The sequence below is a fragment of the Macrotis lagotis genome, chromosome 6, assembly GCF_037893015.1.
Source record: "Macrotis lagotis isolate mMagLag1 chromosome 6, bilby.v1.9.chrom.fasta, whole genome shotgun sequence".
NCBI classification, from domain to species: domain Eukaryota; kingdom Metazoa; phylum Chordata; class Mammalia; order Peramelemorphia; family Peramelidae; genus Macrotis; species Macrotis lagotis.
Window position 1 is genome coordinate 81422273 of NC_133663.1, and position 23946 is coordinate 81446218.

At 36.0% G+C, this 23946-nt stretch overlaps 1 protein-coding gene and 1 long non-coding RNA gene across 7 annotated transcripts in view; one reads left to right on the forward strand and one right to left on the reverse strand.

The window, feature by feature from the left end:
• Nucleotides 1-23946, forward strand: part of PLEKHM3 (pleckstrin homology domain containing M3) — a 224128-nt gene that overhangs the window by 35785 nt on the left and 164397 nt on the right. For all 3 annotated transcript variants that reach the window (XM_074191504.1, XM_074191503.1, XM_074191505.1), the window contains one exon: nucleotides 12532-13458. In XM_074191504.1, the coding sequence (XP_074047605.1) occupies nucleotides 12532-13458 (927 nt within the window). The remainder of the gene's footprint in view (nucleotides 1-12531; nucleotides 13459-23946) is intronic.
• Nucleotides 125-14251, reverse strand: LOC141491009 (uncharacterized). 4 transcript variants are annotated; one of them, XR_012469430.1, is made up of 5 exons: nucleotides 12573-12630; nucleotides 11626-11663; nucleotides 9695-9784; nucleotides 2267-2423; nucleotides 125-368 (listed from the first exon to the last, which is right to left on the reverse strand). It is a non-coding gene; the product is annotated as an uncharacterized LOC141491009 (long non-coding RNA). The 4 variants fall into 4 exon arrangements; XR_012469433.1 differs by lacking the exons at nucleotides 11626-11663; nucleotides 12573-12630 and adding an exon at nucleotides 14186-14251; XR_012469431.1 differs by lacking the exons at nucleotides 11626-11663; nucleotides 12573-12630 and adding an exon at nucleotides 12693-13517 and having other exon boundaries at nucleotides 126-368.

Sequence of the window (23946 nt, forward strand, 5' to 3'; positions counted from 1 at the left end):
AGACTGATGGTAACTTTGGAAGTGTATTTTAGGAGGACTGCTGTTGAGAATGTAAAAATTAAGTATTCAAAAAAATCCTAATTTATTAATTGCTTTAGATTAAAGATATTTAAGCTGTCAAATTTTAATCTACTTTCTCCCCTAACTCCCTATTGTTCAAATTTTCTTTAGTTTGGCAGCAAAATAAGCCTGATCAACTTCCCATTCGTTTTAATCATTTTATTTTCTGAAGACATTGTACCAATCCTTTGCTGTTTCATTTGTTTTTTGTTGTTGTTGTTGTTGTTGTTTTTGTTCTAGTTATGCTTGTAGATGTCAAGTGGAGATTTTCATTGGTACTGGATAACAGACAGCATTACTTATTTCTCCTGGAATAAGAGAAAGAGAGAAGGACAATGAAAGATAAGTTTGAGATTTGCACTAAACTGGTTGCAGTTTTATTTACAATAATTATCAAAAGCCTGGCTTTTCATATTCTTCTTTGTTGACTCATCATTCAACTCCCACCCCCAACTGTGAGTGTTCTCTCAGGTTCTGTTCTGGGCTCTCTTCTCTTCCTTCTGTATACACTTTCATTTGGTATTCTCATCAGTTCCTATTGGCTTAATTAGCATCTCTATGTAGATGACTATAGTATCTACAAATCTAGTGCCAGTCTCTCCCCCTGATCTTCAGTCCCATATCACCAGTTGCTGACTAGTCATTTCAAATTGGATATCCCAGAGACATTTCAACCTCCACATGTGCTAAATTATTTTTCCTCAAACCCACCCCTCTCTCCAAATTCCTTGGTCTTTTGAAGGACCACACTCTCCATCCAGTTTTTCAGATTCATAGCCTGAGTTCCCTCTTTGACTCCTCACTTTTCTCACTTCACATATCAGTTGCTGAATCTCTCTGTTTTTACCTCTACAATATCTTTTGCTTCTGACCCTTCCTTCTGCTCACATAGCCTTCTTCACCTCTCCCCTAGATTATTGCAGTGTCATCCTTATCAGTCTCCCTGCCTAAGTTTCTCCCTACTTGAGTCCATGTTCCTGACATGTTACATCAGGTCTGACTGTTCCACCCCCTCTACTCATTCAATTCTGGTTCCTCACCTGTCCCCTGTATAAAATATCACCTCCTCTGCTTAGTATTTAAGCCTTTCACAGCCTGGCCCCAAACTAATTTTTCCAGCTTTGTTATATATTACTCCCTCTTCCTCACTCTATATTCTCTAGTCAGCTCACTTTCTCTGTTTCTTGAACAAAACTCTCCATCTCTCATGCCTTTTCACTAGTCATCCCCTGTGCCCACCTCTGGCTCACAGAATCCCTCTCTTACTCATAGCTTAGCTCAAGCATCAACTTCTACATGAAGCCCTTCTTGATCTTCACTACTAGTTCCTGCTTGCTTCTGTCTATATACATATATACTTCCTGTCTCTCCTGTTAGAATACAAATTTGGGGAGTAGGGATTGCTTCATTCTTTGTATATACTGAGAGCTTAGCATGTAGCCTGATAAATACTAATGATTTAATAAATGCTTTTTTTAAATTGATTGATTCTGGAAGGTGCAATGGAGGGCTTAAAACAGTTCAGCAGAGATAGCCTCTTGGAGAATTTGTGATCCATTCTTTTGCGAAAAAAAACCATGAAAATTGAATTTAAACAGTTGCTAGCATTAAGGAGTTAAAATATTTAATTCTGACTAATGTACTTCTACGCCTATTTAGGGTAAGATCTTGAGTTTTGGCTATAAAAAATTACTGGGTAATCAAATACGCACCCATTGGACAAGTTTTCAACATTTGTCTCTGAGAACCCTATAAAAATGAGTTGAGGGAGATTCCTTCCAGTTCTCACAGTCTGTGATTCTGAAATATATTTTCTGATGGGGCAAGGGAGAACATTGATTTATAAAATCACAGGTATATTATTAATTAAATTAATTCAACTCTAAAGCAGTGTAGGACTTAAAATAAAGGAGGCAATGTACTATAGTGCAAAGAGTAAGAGTCTAAGTCAAGATATTAGAGTTCTAATCCTGGTAGGACTTTCAAACTGTGTGTGACCTGGGTCATCTTCATCTTTTCAGGCATTGTTTGTAGACATCATAATGGCATTGCACTGAATTATATCTGAACTGAAATTTTCATGGTTTACAAAGACAGCGAAATATAATCATTCTAATAGCCTTAGTTCTGGAAGGAATGTTTTTCTATCCAGCTCTTTTGACAAATATATCAATAAGTTTATATACATGATTTTTTGAAAACTTACTTTTTTCTGTCTTCAAAAATTGCCTTTATATATTTGTATATTGAACAGTCTCCTTCCAGTTGACAAAAAACTTTGCTTTTGAAATACTTTTATCTGGGAATTCTAGTTAGAATCACTTCCCTTTTACTAACTTCCACAATTCCTTTGTTGTTCAGAACTAAAAACATAAAGAGGATAGTTTTTAGAGTAAAAAGTGCCATTTGAGTGAGTACTGGCAATAAGTTACTAGTATTTTTTCCTTTAAAATCTAGAGCTTTTCCCTATTTTGCCAATAAGGAAAATCAGAAAAAGGGTATGAATGGCTTAAGTTTACAAATAAATTTGTGAAGGAATCATAGAATTTAGAGCTAGAATGACCTTAAAGATTAGCTTCCATTTTACAGATGAGAGGAAGAAAAGCCTAGAGAAGTGACTTGCAAGGTAGTAATGAATTTAGGACTATCACTGATTGCTATTCTAAGCCTGTGAGATGACACTGGAGCCTAAGTTCTACTTCACTCAATCAATAACTCTATACCATGCATTCACATTGGAGTCAGCAGGATGGGAATTCTAACCCAGCTTCAGACACTTGCCACTTATTAGCTGTGTGATCTGGGCAAGTCACTTAACCTTGATTCTCTTATTCAGGGCAATTTCCAATCGTCCAGATCCATATCTGGCCACTGGTCTCAGAAGGCTCTGGAGAAGAAAGTGAGGCTGGTGACTTAACACAATTGCCCTCATTCAAATCCAGTACACGTGCTTGTTATGACATCACCTCCCTGATGTCATGGTCTTCTCTATGAATGAAGGACAAAATAGTATTATTATTATCATTATTATTATAATGGAATTTTTAAATAGGAGGATGTCAGAAATAACATTGTGGAGGAAGGAAAATTGAGATGGGGTGTGAATAAGCATGTTGTGTATATAAGGGACAGGGAGAAAAGTCTAACTGGAGTAGAGTGTTAGGATATAGTGGGAAATGCTGTTGGATAGTTGCAATATCATGGTGGACTTTAAAGTTAATAGATGTGTATATTAGCCTTTGTACACTTTTGAGAAGTAGAATGACGTTAAAAAATCTTTTAAAAAAGATTATCTTTTTAAAGTATGAAAGATAAGTTGAAGAAAATCATAAACTGGAGGCTATTGTAATCTAGTTGGAGTTTGAAGGAGATGAACTACATGATACTGCATATCTCTTCTAGTTCTGACATTCTGTGTTTGAATGTCAAAGATCTATTCTAGTTCTACTAATTCTAATAGTGAGTGCTTACAAGTAATGAACCCATTTTCCATTAGGGGCATTTTTTAATATCTATAAATCTATGTTCATATGAAGTAATGGAAATGTTTGTTTGGAAAGTTTGTCGGTGTGGGACATTTGAAAACTAATTTTCTCTTCTTAAGACTATTAGTGTTTTGAAATCCTCTTCCTGAGTCAGAGTCTCATTCTTTGTATTGGTGTAGTGAATAGAAGTTCCTAAACTTTTCATTCACTCCTTCAGAACACTGGGTTCAAAAATTAAAAAGCAAATAGAAATAAAAAATGTGTTTTTTTCCCTATGGCATAGGAGGAATCTCAAGGGATTAAGGCTCTAGTCATTGACATAGTTCCTGTTGGCCTAAGTATTAAAGCCAGCCATGAAGAGGCAGGAGTGACTCTCCCTCAGACTTGGATTAGTAGTCCAGCATGGCCAGCACAAAAACAAGGATGTTATATTTATTTGAATCAATAATTTATGCTTGTTGAATATTTTTTCCATGCTATGGTTGAGTAAGGCTATTTATGTTAACTATTATTTGGTTTAAGAATATCACTTGTCTAAAAAAAAATACCACTTGTTTAATTTCTCTACCTGAAGCACTTGGAACAATCTAAACCACAGCACTGCCTAAACCACTGCCTCTTCGGCAGGATTAGCTCAAAATAAATTTGTTGTTCTTGTGGTTGAAGTAAGGGAATGATAGATCTCTTCTAGAATCCAAGGTGGCTCCTGTGCTTCTATCCCCCCATTAGAAGGTAAATTGTTGGTTTTTGCATCTAGAGACATATGATATGTTCTACATCTTTAAGAACTGTGCCCTAAAGATACTAAATGCTACAAACTGCTATTTTTTAAAAGCTATATCCATTTTGTATTAGGAGAGGATAGTGGTCTACCAGGCCCACCAGTATGTTAGGTACAGAGCCTCCCTAAGAATTTGGAGATTGACTAAGAACTATGCTCAAAAAAACTTGGAACCTTTTGTGATATTTAGGAGGCCATTGAGGACTGACTGTATCACTTTAATTTCATTGAAAATTTTTGGTTTAAGGCATTGGGGAAGTACTTGAAAGGATAATGCTTGATGCTCTCCAGGAGCTTATAAAGACATTTCTGAAATTGGTAGTGTGGACAGATGTATCAAATATACTTCAATGGACTTGCTGAAAAGAGAATTACACTAGAGTAGTTTAATAAGTTTAAAAGGAGAGACAAGCTTATGTTTTTGCTTCCATAAACTGAAATTTCCATTAATGGGTAGGTGAGGGGCCCCTTTGGATTGGGCCTTAATGCAAACCTTAATGAAAGGCTTTCAAATATCAGGCCCCACCTGGGGGAGGCAATAATAAAGAACAGCATTATAAACCCCAGTGACATCAAGCAGTCAAGTAGGTGGCAGAGCAGGGTCCAGTCAGGGCTATTACTGGAGTGAACAATGGCAAAGGCTAGCTCAGGGGAGCCTTGGTAACTGTTATCTAGAACTGGTGGGACTCTTTCACATTTCTGCCAGAAAAGTACCAATAGTCATTGGGCAGTTCTGCCCCAGAGAAGACTGAGAGTACCAATTTGGCATTGTAGGGAGGTAGCTTGCTTTCTGGTGTCAGGTTGAACAAGAAGCTAACTTGATAAACCCCCCTTGCTCAAGAAGAGGACAACTCCTCAGCAGAATTCTATAAGGAGTAGAGATTTGGTATTAAATCTGCCAGGGGGGTTGTAGGTAGAGGGCAACCTGCCTGGTAGATCAGGAAATATTAAAGGCATGGGGGATAAAGGGAAGATTTTATTATCAATGGCAAAACAGACTGCATCCAATGGGTCATCTTAGCTACCAGGTAGTTTAGGCTAACCCTTCTTTAAAAGGTATTGCTATCATCCTTTTTATTGGTGTCCCACATACTAAAGCTGGCCTGTGAGAAGTTAGGAATTCTTTTCTTAGACTTGACTATTGTACCAATTTAAGCTTTATTCCATGCTGTGGAAAACTAAATCTTTTGTAACTTGTTAAACACAGTCTCTGAGTAGTTCATTTCATTCCCATTCCAAACCTGAGTCACTGATCCAGCCTAATCAGATCCTTCCCACCACACCATGCCCCTCTCTGGTTCTCCTAATGCTCTTGGGATAGAAGCTGGTTCCCTTTCATAAAGGTAGGATTTGAAAGTTATGCTGCAGGAGAGACAGCAGAGCAGGTGGAGGCAGGAAGACCTGGGGTCAGAGCCATTTTTGATATTAATTTTAAGACCTGAAGCAGCAACTATCTATTATAACTGGATTGTGATTTGCTTTAGTGGAGAGAGTTCCCTTTTTGGCCATTGAAATCAGTACACCATTTAGAGATAAAAATTCTATTTCCTGATTCTAGCCTTGCTGCCATTAGATTAGGCTTCTGACCATTATTTGGCTTTTGGGAAATTATAACAAATATATGGGAAACCTTATTGTAATATTCTTTTTAAATGGTATCTATGAGAATATCTCTTAGTATAGAACTGATTTATAATGAGATCCTTTGGTATGTAGACCCTAAAGAATCACAGCTATAGAATCCAAGATTGACCTGTTTCATAGTAAATTTCATTTTATGATAAATACTTAGCAATTTTTTATTTTGCTTGATTTGATCTAGTCTTAGATAATCCTTGGAGGAGAATACATTTGATTACAATTTATGTGGCTACATATATATAAATTATCACACATATATACATTAATCAAAATGAAAAAATAAAAATAATTTTAAGTGTATGCAAATGTGACTGTAAAAATGGTTAGAAACCTTTCAACAGAGAAAGCTGAAGAGAATTCTGGAGACCTTCTACTCTCTCTGACTGACATAAGGTCTACTGACTAGGAATGTATTGAGTCTTTACATAATACCACTAAGTGAGATAGACTGCAGGTTTAGCTGCTAAAAAATAGATTTCCAAAACCTGCTTTACATATTTAAAGAACTTGGGTTCTCTTGAATTCTCTTATGTTAGTTCTTCTATGGTTCATTTCCAAAGTATGTCTGACCTTTATGAAAAGAGAATGTGAGTTCTGATGCCTAACATTTGCTGTAAATGTAGGTGTGGAAGGGAAGGGAATTCAGTAGTAGAGTTTCATAAAAAATGTTTTTACTAGGTGATATTCCTGTACTAGAAATAGACCCATTTTTTTTGTACAACACAGTAAAGAGAGTGACATTGTCTTGTAATGCTGCCCTTAAAGTTACCCTAATCATGGAGAATTATGATAGAAGCCTTAGTCCAGAGCTTCCTGTTTTCTTGGCTCTCATGACAATGACATTCTTCAGGGATCACCACAGTGTTTTCCGACTGGCAGAGGAGCTTACAGGTAGAATTTGTTCTTGTTTTCTGAATCAGCAAGTCCAATTGTTACTTTCCATAAAGAAATACACATCAATTCACCAGAATTTTGCTTAGACTGTTCTAAAAACTCTTTTCCAAACATTATCACTCAAGTCTTCGGGGAAAAAAAACACTTTGAAGAATTTTCCACTCCACAGAGTTAAGATGTTCTTATGAAATGGGAGAGTGGTACTGATTATAAAAGATTTCTGGAAGGTCAAATTCCCCCTTTGCTTTTTGGAACCTAATAATTATTAAATACCTGTTATATGTAAAACACGCATATTAAGGAGGAATTAGGGTCTATACCAGAAAAGAAAATAAGATGAACCAGACCTTTAAAAAAATGTAGAAGAGGCACAGCTAGGTGGCGCAATGGTTAGAGCACCGGCCCTGGAGTCAGGAGTACCTCAGTTAAAACCCAGCTTCAGACACTTATTAATTACCTAGCTGTGTGACCTTGGGCAAGCCACTTAACCCCACTGCCTTACCAAAAAAACTTCAAAAAAAAGTATAAGACAATAGGAAAGTGATCAGTTTTTAATGAGGGAGTATTGTCTCAGTCTTTCTGTTTTTCTTTTTATTTGTGAAAAGTAAATATTTTTTAAAACTATAACTGAAGAATTTATAATAAAATTAACTGGTTGTATCTCTTTTATATGTGTGATTTTATTGCTGTTGGACACTGTTTCATTAGGGACAACTAGGATAGAGACCTAGGTCTGAGGTCAGGAAGACTTTTCTCCTGGCTCAGATACTTACTAGCCCTGTGACCCTCACTAAGTCATTTAATCTTGTTTGCCTTGACTTAGTTTCTTCATCTGTAAAATGACCTGGAATGATGATAATGATATTTGTACTTCATTCTTTTTTTTTAATTATTTTATTTTAGGCAATGGAGGTAAGTGACTTGTCCAAGGTCACATAGCTAGGCAATTATTAAATGACTGAGGCCAAATTTGAACTCAGGTCTTCCTGACTCCAGGGCCGGTGTTCTATCCACTGTGCCACCTAGCTGCCCTGCCCTTCATTCTTTTTTCTTTTTTTTAGGTGTTTTTTTTTTGCAAGGCAAATGGGGTTAAAGTGACTTGCCCAAGGCCACACAGCTAGGTAATTATTAAGTGTCTGAGACCAGATTTGAACCCAGGTACTCCTGACTCCAGGGCCGGTGCTTTATCCACTATGCCACCTAGCCACCCCCCGTTCTTCATTCTGGAAGAAGACCATGACATCAGGGAGATGATGCCCTGACAAGAACATGAATTGGATTTGAGTGAGGGGATGCTGTGCTAAGTCGCCATTCTCACATTCTCCTCTGGAGCCATCTGGATCCTTTGACCAGATATGAATCAGGGCAGCTGGAGATGGCCCTAAATGCAGGGCAATCAGGATTAAGCTACTTGCCCAAGGTCACAAAACTAGTAAGTGTCAAGTGCCTGCGGCCAGATTCTAACTCTTGACTCTTAAGACCAGTGCTCTATCCACTGTACCACCTAGCTGCCTTAAAATGAACTGGAGAAAGAAATGGCAAGCCACCCCAGTTTCTTTGCCAAGAAAACTCCAAATGGAGTCACAAAGAGTCGACATGCCTGAAACAAATGAACAACAGTACTGTTCTACTAATGCAATCCATGACCCTAAACTTTAAGTATACAATCTATCTAAGCTGCTGGGGTCACAGATAGCTAATCCTCTAAGCCCTGGTGGCCAGCCATCTGACAATTTTCTTCTCTGCATTGAGCTGTTCTTGATCTTTGGAGATGTAGTCAGTCCATCACTGGGTCCGTACATGAACCTTTTCCAAATTCAGAGTATTTTTAAGTGTTTTTGCTTTCTGAATCTTCTAAATTCATAAAGAAACTTCAGTGTTAAACTTTAGAAGAGGATCTTAGTGAATATAATGGTTATGTTATTTTTGAGTTATATTTTGAATTATTTATATTTTGAGGAATCTAATTTTTAAAGGATATGAGAGAGAACATTACCTGAAAGAAATCCTCAATTGAGGCCAGAGAAGAAAAACAGTAAGCTGATTAAATTTCTAGATTTGACTACAAGTAGATTTACCAATGTAGAATCAATAAGCATAATTTGAATATAAAGAAAAAGACATATTAGGTTACTGAACCTCTCTCTCTCTCTCTCTCTCTCTCTCTCTCTCTCTCTCTCTCTCTCTCTCTCTCTCTGTGTGTGTGTATATGCATACATACAGACATATATAAGATATGGATAAAGATGTATTGTGATATGTAAATATGTAAAGATGTATGTGATATATAAGCTTATGTAGATGTAAACCTGTGTGTGTGTACCCATATATATATATATCCATACTACATAATCCATACTCTATAAATTATTCAAAGAAGAGGAGGTACATCACAAAATATCTTGTTATTTTCTTTGCTTTTTTATCCCCAAGAAAATATAGGTCAAAATGTACTATATTGATGTCCCTTTCTGGGTCTTAATTTTTCTGTTTAGAGATAACAGACAAAAGAGACAGCAAAGATAAGAGGTGCTGTTGGGAAATTGAGAAACAGTGAGTGGAAATACATCTTGTACTTTCATTGTACATCAGTGAAGTGAAAGAAAGAGTACATTGGAGAGATTATAATGGGACTTCTTGATTAATATGGCCCTGACAGCATCCATTCATCTGGCTTGTAGAGAATGATAAATTTGTTTTAATTGAACTAACTGCTCATTTTTCCCCAGTTAAAGAAGTCTTAATTTACAAGAGCTATAGTGAAGTACTCTATGGATATAGGGAGATGGGATGAAAATTTCTTTCTAATAGTGATAGCTTTTATTTTACTCACTGTAAAGCAGGTGAACTTGTGGGTCCTCAGAGGGATGTTGAAGCAAAGTATGGTCAGGAGTATTATTGTGAAGTAGGTTGAACCTATCATCTGTACTTGATAGAAATGAAAGGGGTAGGCATTATTGCAGTGTCTCTGACAGCTCTGCTTCCTTTATTGGATTAACAGAAAAGTAAGATGATTAGAGGATAATACTGCTCCATTATCTGTACTTACAAAGAGATTAGTGTAGGTTTCAAAGAAATTAATGGCTTTTGAGTTAGCACAGAAATACTAATGAATGTTAGACTGGAGATGGAGAGCAAATAAAATTGTTTTTTCTTTGACTTTCATTTCTTTTGATTGTTTGCTATTTTAATATCTAGATTTATATTTTCTCTTCCTTCTCAACCTTTGGGAATTTTATTTGTCCTTTTTAGGGAACAGTTAAATTTATATTTGTATCTAGTCTAAGTTAAAATTTGGTAAACTCCTCAGGAAACAAAATCACAAGTAAAAAATAATTCCAACATGCTTTGTGTAATGATAAAGCATGGGGAAAGCTACTCAGATGACAATCAAGTTTTGTTAAGATAGTAAAGTACTGAATTTTATTATTATACATTTGTGGTTTGGACAGATAGAGTAGGGGTAGGAGAGATGATTAAGGGAGTATAAAGATTAAGCATCTAAAAGCAATGTATAGAAAATGGAGGGAAGGAAAGAAGGTTGGAGGGAGAAAGAATGGAAGGAGGGGAGGAAGGGAGTTGACCTTTGAGGTTTAGAACACAGATTCTTTCTGAGTGACTTTGGATATAGCATTTAACCTCTTAAGAGTCCCTGAAAACTCTAAATATTTAAGTTGCAGAAGAATTGCTTGTGTATTGGTAAATGGAGTTTTATACCAGAAATTTTTTACAGCTGTATACTCAGATGTTTGGACCAATAAAAGATATGAGCAACCCTCTTAAAGCTATTTTAAAAAAAATCCAACCTCCAACTTTATAGTCACAACTTTGGTAACTGAAGGAAAGATGGGGGTATTAACTAAAAGAATATCTGGTAAAGTGACAACAGAACTTCAAGGTAATTTAACCAAGTTGTCTTTTCTTTATCCAGATCATGGTACCCATTGAAATATTACCTGGGAAATACAGCCCTATAATTCCTTAACCTTACATACTTTGACTAATAGGTTGTCAAAACATTGTATCAAAGTTCGACAAAAGAGGGCCATTTCACCAAAAAAAAATTTTCAACTCAAATATCTGTTCACCGGAGCATTATCAAAGCATACAGATAAGAAGGTTTTTAAAAAATAATTTTTTTAATTTGTGAAATAAAACAAGCATTTCCATAATATAGTATAATAAAAAATTACACAGGAAACTGAAAATCTGTTATGTACAACTTTCTATTCCTTTTAAATATATAAGTTATCATGTAAATTTTCCCCCTTTATTTCTTCCTTCACCCCCTTACTCTAGAAATGGTTAGTTACCATTAGACACAAATAGGTATATGTGTGTGTAAAATTATTCTATTATGTAGTTCTATTTATCAATTGTTTTTTCTGGATGCAGAAACCATCTTTCTTCATATGTCTTTTATAGTTAAATTGGGATTTATAATAAAATGATTTCTTCATTGAAAGTCATTCTTACAGCAACATTATTACTATAAACAATATTCACGTGAATCTGCTTTTAGCTTTTCATTATTTTGTGCCTTTTCATGTTTTTCTAAAATCATTAAACTTAGCATTTATTATAGCCTAGTAGAATCCCATCACAATCATATACCACAGCCTTTTTTCAGTTGGACTAAGATATAACCCTAAAATGAGAAAATACTGTAATTTTTTTGTTCAGATTTTTTTTGGAACCTTGCTAATAGGATTTGTACTAAGAAATAAAATTTTATAGAATGCCTTCTTGTCTATTATTACTTACATTTCATGGATATCTATCCTCTTCCCAGTGACCTAACCCTTATAAAAAGAAAATTAAAAAGTGGGAGAAAAAGTAAGCAAAGCAACATATTAAAAAATTGATGTCATATATATATATACCTATAGTCCCCCTAGACTACAAGTTTAATTGAAATTTTCATATTTTGACTTAACATCTATTCCAAAATTTAAATTTTGATATTATATTTCTATTATTTAGGTTTTTAATTAACTATATTAGTTGTATTTTTCTGTTATTTAGTAATTCTCTGATGAGCTCTCATATCAAATATGAACAATTCTATATACAAAGAAGAGCAAAAAAGGAAGATTATTTTTTTAAAAAACTATAATAAAATTCAGCATATTAGTTCAGTGTGTCTTTAAAGTCTCATTTTTTTGGCATCACTGTCATTTGACTTCTCAACAAAACCACTAAGGTTTAGGTAGTGCAATTATTTTGTAAATGAAGGACTTGTGCCCCAGAGGTGTGATTTGTGTGGTTTATTGAACATGTTTGTACTAAGACTTAGGGGATATCGCTTTCATTACTGAAACTTAGAATAGGATCATCCCCATGACTATGATGTAGTGAAAAGTCCACAGAATTTGGAATCAGCAGCCCTGGGTTAACTATTACTTACTAGCTGGATGGCTTTTAATTAATCGCTTCACTCCAATAACTCAATTTCATCACATATAGAAAGAAGGGTTTAGGCTAGATAACCTCTAAAGTTCCTTCTGATTTTTTTTTTTTAGAACAAAACTCTCCCCACTTCCCCTTTTATGTCTCACCAAATATGAACCATCAGCTTGGAATCCTGCATACTACTCTGTTTAATATGAACCAAAATGATGTACATTTGAGTTTTCAAAACTAATCAGTTTTTTATTTCATTTCTTCCAGAACATAGACAAGCATTCCCAAATATTATGAAGAAGGGTTACCTTGAAATTAGGAAAGATCATGACAGTTACTGGCAAAGCTGTTATGCCGAACTTTCACCATATAATATGTACTTCTACTGTCTTGACAACAGTGGCAATCAGAACCTTTATGCCACTTACCAGCTCTCACACTTCCAGAGTATATCGGTCCTGGGCAACCTGGAGAGCAGAACGGTGGATATGGTTCTATCTGACAACACCCAGCTCCAACTGAAGGCAGAGTCTCCGTGGGAGGCCTTGGACTGGGGACAGAAGCTTTGGGAGCTGGTGCACGCTGCCGGGCCAACTTACATGGGGCAGCGTGATGCACTGGAAAACTCAGCAGTGCTTGAGGAAGACTTTCTTCATACGCAGCACTTCCAGAAGCCCAAAGGGCTGCTTCAGTCAGCTTCTTTCATGGACAGCTCTAGGCAGTACCAAAACATCCTCAAATCTGGGACCCTCTATAGACTCACTGTCCAAAATAACTGGAAGGCCTTTACATTTGTATTGAGTAAAGCCTATCTCATGGCTTTTCAGCCTGGTCGACTTGATGAGGATCCCCTGCTCAGCTACAATGTTGATGTTTGCCTGGCTGTTCAGACTGACAACCTGGATGAATGTGACTCCTGTTTTCAGGTCATCTTCCCTCAAGATGTCCTCCGCCTACGGGCTGAGACCCAGCAAAGGGCACAAGAATGGATGGAGGCCCTGAAAACAGCGGCCAATGCAGCACGGAGTTTAGGGCAAAACCTCCAAGTCACTCTTAGAAACAAATCCAGGGATCAGATGGGTGGGCATGATCTCAGGAAGAACAAGCGCCAGTCTGTGACTACCAGTTTCCTGAGCATTCTCACAACATTGTCCTTGGAGAGAGGTCTCACTGCTCAGAGTTTTAAGTGTGCAGGTAAGCATATTACTGCCATTTTCCTAAAATATCATTGAAATAAAATATGATTTCCTAAAATATAAATTCAAAACACCATGAAAATTTATTATAGAAATTCACTCCAGAAGCAAAATTGCTTCCCATTGATAAAAGTATCTTTGTGAAACCATAAGCAGTTTAAAAACATTGACCCATCCTCATGCAAACAGTAATTACAGACGATTTTATGGAATTGTATAATCATAAAAACATAGGTTTAGTATTGGAAGGGACCTAAAAAACCATACAATCCACCCTCCCACTCCCATGTTCCAGATAAGGAAACTGAGGCCCCCAGAAGGGAAGTGACTTGCCTAGATTTTACCAGATACTCACTTGACCAAAGCATAAACAGAAGTAGAACCCAGGCCTTCTGACTCTGCTAAGAATTAAAGCCATCTTAGATCTCTGAATAAGGGTCATTGAACATTTGGCAACTGAAATTTGGTCCCATTTAAGAGTTTAGTAGATTCACAGCTCTCTTAGGAAGGGCTGCTCCTAAGAAGCAATGTGAAAAGATTCCCCTTTTGCAGTATATTATCAAAATTTTTCAAAATGCTTGTTAGTTTCATTGAACTGATTTTTAAAATCTCTTTTGAATTTCTTATAGGGTTTGCTCTTTGGAATGGGGTAGTAGAGAGATATAGTTGGGAAATGTTGGTAATGTTAAAAAAAGATAACAATAAAAATTATTGGCAGTTCTTACATTCAGAAGTGGCATTTGGCAGTGTTCTCATCTAATCCTATTAGGTAAGAATCTGGAACACTATCCCCTCAGTAAAGTTCTGATAGCTGTTCATACCCATCCAATGAACCAAGACTTCATTTTCAGGGAGAAGAAAAGAAAGAAAAGTCCATTTATGATCTTTTCAAAATTCTACTTCTTTCTTCCTCAAGACTAAATTTGTTATTCTGGGAAAATCCTAATTTAAAGTAATTAAGTTTAATTGTTAAAATGAAATATTTGTTATCTGTAGAATAATCTAAATAGGATCTATTTTAAGCCATGCTTCTTGAGATAAACTTCATTCACAGTTTATGAACAGTGAGGTTGAAAATACAGGAAGATTTTTGTCTAATAGAGAAAATTTGCACTCTTGTCTTTTAGATTATGGGTTTCAGGGGGAGGAGAATTCAAGGTTAAACAAGGACTTAAGGATCAACAAGAAATATTTTCTTGACCATGATCAATCAAATTGTAGATTTCATTCCTTGTTCTCAGAATTGAAAAATGAAATATTTGAACTAATGAACATACAGTAGGAAAAATACATATTTACTGATATAATGTCCATTTTGGTGGGAAAAAACAGCATTTACTTAAACTGACATTTATTATTAAATTAAATATAATTAGTCCTCTTTTGCCAACAATATAATAGTGATATTTAACAGATATCTTATGGTATAGAATATTAGAAACTAAAATCTGCTAATTAGGAATTGTGTCAGTCATAGGGCTTTTGAGAGTGAGTGGAAGCGCTAATGAGGAAAGCATTCAAGAGATATTGAGTGTTATTAATTTGAAACTTGAGTTCACTCAGATCTCTCCTATATCCTCTTATGAACATTGCAGTTTTGCAATTTGGGGAGCAGGGTGGAGAAATAGATGAATGGATAACAGTGATTTCTTTGAATCCTTTAAGTAAAAAAAAACATTCTAAAAGGGAAGAATTTTACTTTATGTATATCCTCCTTTTACTTTGGTAAGTGTTGCATTCAGAGACCATAATGTATATATAGCTTTTGTCTATTTTTGGTCATCCTCTTCCTCCAGTTCTTTGAATACTAATATCCTTTTTATTACAAGTAGTAATACTTTGCCTCCTGTAGGGGGCAGAATCTCAAAAGGAAAAAAAATTAGCTTTCTAGTGATGCAGTGGAGGATTTTTCTTTTAAATGTTCTCCATTGATATTCTGGATATCAGAAGTCATAATGGCAGAATAATATTTTTAAATGAATTTATATTTCTCATTTAAATGAATTTATAATTATATATTATAGTTACACTTGAATGATTCTTAGTTTCTTAGCTACTTCTTTTAGCTTTATAACTACCTAAAACATATGCATTCATGTTAATATGGGGAAGGAAGAATTTGATAGAAAAATGCTTAGCATCTGAAATACATATTTTTAAATTGAACCCATCTTTTTATAATACCTTAAGCATCAACTAATAGTTTGTAATACTTCAATATTTAAAGTAGCTATTTTTTCATGTTGATATTTCTTATTGCTTCCCTTTCCCCCCCCTTAAATATTGTGAGAATCAAATAATGTCAAAAGGATGCAAAATTCCACTAGGCAATTCTTTCCTAGTATATCATTCATTTACTATTCCATAGGGGAGTCACAACTGCTGTCTTTTCAGTTCACTAAGTATTGCAAGTGGTCTTGTTTTACAAGATTCTTTCTGAAAGGAAAAGAATTTTTTGTGTTCCTCTTTAAATCTTTTATATGCCTTCCAGAAACTGTGGGATGCCATCATTCTGAAATTCCTGACATTTGGCTTTTGAAAACTTGTTGAGCTTTATATTTACATGACTGTAGATTTCTTATTTCATGAACCTATCTTTTTACTAATTTATTTTATTCTCTGTGTGCACTTACTAATTGTTAAGTCTGCATAATGTGTATTTATATAGATCATACATATATTAGGATATTATTATACTATATATAATATATGTTTTATATATAAATAAAATTTGATGATTCACTATAAAAATTGCTGAGTTAGCTATAAATTATTTTACAGATGTACCCAGAGGGAATAGATTTTTAAAACCAGTAAATTAAGAAGTTGTTTTTTGAATTACAAAGCTTTCTTAATTTTACCAAAGCATTTGACCTCTGATTTCCTATAAGCAATGAACTTTTTAGTATATTTATAATATCCATCAATTAGAACAAGTGTTGAGTATTTATTAATCAGCATATGGAAAGAGGTAACATGGTTCCTAGTCTCTAGGAAATGGGGAGATAAAATGAGTATGTATGAAATAAATGACATCCATATAATCAAGGGGTAAAAACTCCATGACATGATAAAATGTATCAGTGCACTAGGAATTCAGAGAAAAGCAAAATCAAATGCATATCTCTTAGGATTTGGGAATTGAAAGACCATTTGAGAGCCTTTTCTTGATTATATTTCTAGAGTTACAGATCTGAAGTAAACAGAAGTAAAGAAATCAACCAGAGGAGGGAAGTAAATTTTTCAGGATCCCACAGTAAGATAGAGCTCTGAGTCAGGTCTTCTGACCCAGTCTATTTGTTCTTCCTCTTACATCAGGCTGCCTCCAATGAGAGTTGAAAAAGTTAGTGAAAGACTCATGCCAGAGACAGAGGATGGAAGGATTTAGAATAATAGAATTTTGAAGCTCAGAAGAGTCATAATAATCATTTTTGTAGTAGCATCTCCCTTATTTTATAGATGAGGAAACAAACTAATAATGAAAGAGGTGAGTTCAGGATTTTAGGGAGAAGAAGCTATGGGAGGGAGACATGGAGGCAGTAATGGGGCTGACTGTGTTCATGGGATAATGGAGATACCTCAGTAACTAGAAAGGAGAGAAGTAGTGAAAAATAAAATGAGAGAGACAGAACCTGGCAAAATTATAGAGATATGTAAAGGTCAGGAAAAAGAATTTAGATTTGATATTAAATAGGGGACCCATGAAGATTTTTGAACAAAGAATACACATATTATTCCATAAGTACCCTATGATGAAAGTAATATTTAAGGGACATTAGCATTTCAGCTTATTTAATTTTATGAACAGCTTTTTAGGAATAAAGCTATTTAAGATTTGCAAATTTTTCTCAATAACTATTGTGAGAGACTATAAAAATCTGTAATAAATTATGTAATATATAATAAATGTACAAACATGTAATATGTTACTTTAAGTCATGGGTAAGAAGTATTATTAAAATATTAGTTGATAAGACATTGACATCTTGTCTTTTGTTGTTGGTAGTGGTGTCTGAATGTAGGATTCCTGGACTTCCCTTCAGTATAGGAAGCTCCCTTCATCTGTAACTTTACAGTCTCTGAGAGTTGCCTGGCTCTGAGTGTTATCTTGCCCATAGTCATCAACTAGTCAGAGATAGGACCTAAAGCTACATCTTTTCAGCTTCTGGCCTGGCCTTCTCCTCTTCCATTCCCCTGCCTCTTCCCCATCAGGATAAGAACCACTCTTTAAGCATCCTATCTTAAGTGCTTCTGAGTTAATACTCTGCCTCCTCCAGGGTGCCTCCAAGGAGCTTGTAAGGAAGCAGCCTGGTATCTAGATAGATCAGGATCTGTATGAAATGTGTATATATGCAGAGAACTGCTAAGTGTGAAATGGACATATTATTTAGTTGGCAATCATATTCTAACCCAGAGTTTTGCTGAACTGTCAAGAAGCCCAACTATCAGAAGCCTTTGGGAAAAGAATTCAGCTGCTTGTATAAACAAGTTGTGACAACACACCCAAGAATGTTTTCAAGTCTTCCCATGTGTAACTAATGTCAACTTGAACTGCGTGTGGGGCTGTTCCCCGATTTCAGAATTCCCCTAGAGGGGGAATGAGGAGGATAGGGAAGGAGCCCTGGTTCTTCCCTGCAGCATTTCTCACACTAGGCAGCTTCTGCTGTTTAACCTCCCTGGGGCTGGGGGGGTGTGTTTGGAAGAGCTCTTTGGGTTTGGGACTGGGGGGGGGGGGTCCAACCTTGGGGAGGGACAAGCTGGAGGGGGAGAAAAAAAGTTGTGCTGTGAATTCTTCTGCCATTTAGTGCAAATTCCTGTAATTACCGTCATTGTGTCCCCTCTGAATGGACCAGAATACAGCAGAAGCCATTCCTAATTGAGACCTTACAGGAGGTACAAATCCCTTCTTTGTTCAGCCTGACAAATTAGTGCCAGAAAGTGGCAGGGTCCGAGTGGAATCAAAGGCAAGAAACACAAAGATGGAACTTAAGGCTACAGTAATAACCCTCTCTTGTCCTGCAGGAAAAAAAAATAATGACCAATGAAAAATGAAGTTTTTTTGTTCTAAATTCCCTTGACATGACAGCACCTCAGGGCTGCTCTATTTATTTAGTAAAAGTGATTAAATAGTAATACAACAGGGCTGCCCATTGTTTCCCCTGCTACCCCCCACCCCCACACCCCCTGCTGTCTTGGCTAATTGATTGACAATGAACCTCTGATAAAGAAGTAAGTTGGGAGGACCTGGTGGGGACATTTTTTCTCTTTCTTTGTGTGCCTGAGTGTGTGTGTGTTTTATTTCATTTTTGTTTGAATTGCGCTCTCTGGTTTTTCTTTGTCCCCCTTCTCCCCTTTTCTCCCTCTCCCCCTTTTCTTTTTTCCCCAAAGCTTTTCAGGGTCTGCTCCCAGCTGACATTCACAAACAGGTAGAGGGGAATTAGAATTGTGGTATATAGCTTTTGACAAGTTTATCTTGGGGACTAACTTCCCCTTCCCCCAGCTTCTGGGTAAGATAGAGCAACAATTGAGATGCAGTCCTAAGAGTAAGAAGGGGGGGGGGGGCGGGGAGTACAGATTTGTTAATGCAGGAGGTCAGAAGGAGAGTTCAAAAACAAGTTTTCTGTTTGTGGGAATGGATGACTGCACTATCTTTGCATAAATTAAGTTTTTCCCAAATATCCCTATATTGCCTTCTGCCTCTCAATATTTGCTCTGACATTCTAAATTGTAATCAAGATGATTATAAACCTCATATTTTGTCTGATACTCACTTCTGGATCACTATGACCATATAAGGATAAAATCTAGGGATATATATGATAAAATCAATGACAACTGTGAATTTTTTTTCCAAATTACATAATTCCTTCTAAACTAAGGATTTATTATTGATGAGCTTCTATCTAATTTCCCTTATAGAGTAGTGGGGGTTTTTTGGGCAGGAATGTCACAGTGATTATATCTCCAAAGATACTCAAAGTTTCATTAAGATAAGATATATAATTAATGGATCCTCCTTTTATATTCACCCAGCACAGCTATAGCTTAAACCTCTAATTTAATAGACTGAAAGTTACAGCTGGTGATTTCAAGTTACTAACAAAAAATAATACACTAAGCAAATAGTCCCAGCATGTCTAACATCACATGGCAATCCATATGATAAGTGGAAGTTGTTTTTTGGCAAAGCTTTGTTACATGTATTGTTGGGGTTTGGATAGATGTCTATACAAACCTCCTGTCATGTTTGTGGTGATTAATTATTCATTAAATCTGAAGGAAGCAATGCTTCCATGTTGGTCATTATTACCCACTGGCCTCAGGGCAAACTCTATAGGATGTCAGCTTTTAAGAGAAAGAGGAACTGATTATCTGAACATCTGAACAAATGAGTTCAGGCAAAGTATTGTATTCTTCTAAGTACAGAGTATCACTAGAGGCATTTTTTTAAAAAAAATTCTAGTGTCCAGTAAAGAAATTGTATTTTCTAGGGAAATGGGGAACTGGGATACATTATACATTTTATTTTTATGACTCTCCCAAAATGTTATTTTATCTCTTCTATATTTCTCCTCCATTAGATTGAAAGGCTTAATAAGTAGGAAAATCGATTTATTTGAGGGGAGCTGGCATTAGGCAGTGAGGTGAAAGAAGGGAAGAAAAGGACACACACACACACACACACACACACACCAGATAATCAGTGACAGTGACACACACACTGAACCAGATAATGACAATTGTGATTTTTTTTCCAAATTACATATTCCTTCTAACTAAGGATTTATTATTGATGAGATTCTATCTAATTTCCTTTATAGAGCAGTGGTCCTTTTGGCAGATCATCGGTAGAGTGGAGGTAATAACACCAGCCAATTCTACTTTTAGACAGAGCTGATTTAGCAGGCTGACGTCAGCTGAAATTTGCCTTCTTGTAACTTCCACTTTTTGCTCCCAGTTCTTCTTTCTGGGGCCACACAACTGTCATACCCTCACCCCCTCATCCTCCTAAGTCTTCTCTTTTCCAGACTAAATATCCTTAAGCCCTTTTGTTCTTTCAGGACATTACCATCCCTTATCTATGTGCCTAGAGTGTTCCTACAGGACACTATAAGCTCTTTAAGTATGAAGTTTGATATTTCTCTTTGTGTCCTTAGTGTTTCTCACAGTGCCTCGCACTTGGTAGTTGCTCAGTGCTTATTGAATTGAAATAAATGGAATTGCCTACCTTAGAGAGTTGCTGCCAGGGAAATGCTTTGTAAATCTTAAGTGCTAGATAAATGAGAGACATTGCTCTTGTTTATTATTGGTTGTTATGCAAGTAGAAGAAAGAGGTAGCTGATAGTGAAGTCCTTGAGTAGAGTGGGAAAGGTGATGTACCTTCTTCACTGTGCTCTCTTCTCCAGTCAGAATCCTGGCAAACCAGGAATGAAGTCTGTTTGACTAAGGGCATCTGGCTTGGGAGCCTAGAAGACTTTGGGCTTGTCTGGTAAAGAGGAGCACTGAATAAAGTGAAAAAAAAAACAACCAGAGGGGCATCTCGGTGGCATGATGGATAAAGCACTGGCCCTGGAGTCAGGAGTACCTGGGTTCAAATCTGGTCTCAGACACTTAATAATTGCCTAGCTGTGTGGCCTTGGGCAAGCCACTTAACCCCGCAAAAACCTTAAAAAAAAAAACGGAAAAGAAGGAACATAAAGATACTTGAATGGGAACAACTTCACAAGAAAACTAACTTGAACTTCCAAAGAAATAACTAGCAAAATGAGACCCCAATATGGTGAATGACTTCTATAGGATTAAAGAAACCATTGAGAAATCTCGAAAGAATAAAACTGCAGAAACAACAAAAAAACCCTGTACCTTTAAAACAGAAAATAGATAGACTGTAACAATTTCTAGAGTGATTTAGAAGAGCAGTAAGAAATAAAAAAGGAAAATCTGTTGTTAGCCTGAAAAAATTGCTGAAAAATATCCCATCTCTTCTCCCATTCTTAAAAAACTCACTGGAGCCTACCATCTCCTCATGCTACCATTCTATATTTCTTTTTCCTGTAGCCAGGCTCCTCTAGGAGCACTGGGGGGAGTCACAAGTCCATAATCTTTGCCCTAGAAATCTTACCTCCTGCTCCATTCTCAACTCCTTCAAATCTAGCTTTCTAATTCATTATTCAACTGGCATTTCTCTCTCTTAAATACCAAATTAAATTATCTTTTCTTAGTTCTGTGCTTTCTTGATGCGTCTGACACTGTTGACCACCTTCTCCTGAAAACCCCAAATTGAGGTTTTTTTTGAGATGGCATTCTTTTAGTTCTCTTATCTGGTTGCTCCTTCCAAGTCTCTTCCTTAATTATTACCTTTGTCTTATCCCCAGCTGTGAACATACTTAAGGTTCTGTGGTTATACTTTATCATCCTGGAGCATCTTTTTTCTCTCATAAAGTCTCCATGGTTTTAATTGGCATTTTTGGAAATACCTCTCTATTGAGGTATTGAGCAGTTAATCTTTCTCCTAAATTGTGTTCCCACGTTATCCTACTGCCTTGTGAAAATTTCCTGTAAGCATCTCAGACTCAATATATTCAAAACAGAACTCATTCTTTCCTCCCAAACCCATTCTTCTTTTGGACTTCTCCTTTTTGACAAGGTCATTTCCAGGCTCCTGGGTTCATAACCTCTTAGTCATCTATAGCTCTCCATTCTCCCTCACCTTTTATATCCAGTTAGCTGTTAAGTCCTTTCTGCCACAGTTCCTCTTGCATTTTCCCCATTCTTTCTGTTCACATAACCACTCTTCTTTTTTAAGGAGTCTGAGCATCCTCCCAAGTAAAACTTGTTTTAAATTTCATTCATCTGTGTGTGTATGTATGTACATACATATAGACATGCACATATATGTAGAAATTAATAAAGTAAGCATTCATGTGATGTAGTAGAAGAATGCTATACTAATAAGTATCAAAATATTATATGTTGATATACGTGAAACTCAGAAAGGTGCTCTGCTCAGCCACTTATTAGCACTTCATAAATGTAGCAACATGATTTTGTAGGCTATAAATTTGCTTCTCTGATTTATTCCTAGTATTCTCATCATAGAAGTTATATGATATCCTTTGAAACGCTCAGAAGATGTAAAACCATTTTGAATTTCAGAAGATAGAGATCTTTTGATAGACCTCCCAGAACTTCATAGACCATAGCTGTGCTTGCCTTTTTTTATTTCAACTGTTCATTCCTCCTAGTCTTTGTTACTGTACTTTGGTCTGAAAAGTTCTTGTACCCCTTTATGTTTAGCTTCTTTTTTGGTTAACATTGTTCTCATCATGTGTTCAGCTCTAGCTTAATGCCTAGAATGAAATCCCAATTGTTCCCTGCCCCTTCATGTTTCCATTTTGGATAAAAGCTTTATATTTACTAGCCTCTCCTTGGTGGGGATGAAGTAGGGAGAGTAGAAATTCATCCAGAACTAGCAAAAATTCATTTCTTATTTGCTAGCCATGTTTCTTGGTAATCCAGTCTTTTCATGGAATCAGAGGGCTAAGAGGTAAGTATTTGAAGTTTTTTTTTAGAAAAATAGCATTACTTAAATGAAAATTATCCTTTTTTTAACCAAAAATGATTACCTATAACATTTTAAGGTTTCTTTCAATGGTCTATTCCAATGTTTACTATTCCATTTCAAGAATTTGTTCCTTCTTTCTAGATTCCTTCTTCAGCTTAGATAAGCTTGTTATATTCTGGATTTGGACTCAAGACCTGACTTGAATCTCAGCCAGTGCCATGTTGTAAGGATTAAGTGTCATAATGTTTATAAAATACATTGTAAATCTTAGAGCATTAGGAGATGCCAGTCAGAGGTTAATCTTACTAACACCTGTGTGAACACAGGCAAAACATCTCCCTTCTTTGCATTGGACCAGGTGATCACTAAGCTCTCTTTCAGCTCTACAGTCATTGATTAAGGTTAGTTTAAACTTCCTAACTCTACAATACTCCTTTTTTTATGCATCTAATGATCAGGCTTTTTTCTTCTTTTGTAATGATCATTTATTTTTATTTTCAGTTATTGATCCACGTAATGAGTCCTTCTTTTGCCATTGCTCTAGCCATTCATTCATATCTTGCACCTGTTTGTTATTTCCTCTCTACGTGCTGGCTCAGTTTTCCTTATTGAATTTCATTCTGATAGTTTTTGCCTCTGACTTACCAAGTTTGATTTTACTAACTATGGTATAAACTTGCACTGTAGTAATATATGCTAATACTGATAAGATAGTCCTGATTTAATCCCTGGTTAGTTGTCATCTATCTGACACAATATAGAGAGCTCACTCTCCTTGAAATCAAAAGACCTGGGTTTGAATGTTAACATTACTCCTTATTAGTAACTACATTCCCATGGGCAGTTCTCTTAACCATTTGGAACCTCAGTTTTCTCATCTATAAAAATGGGGATAATGTTACTTTTATTTGTCATAAGAGT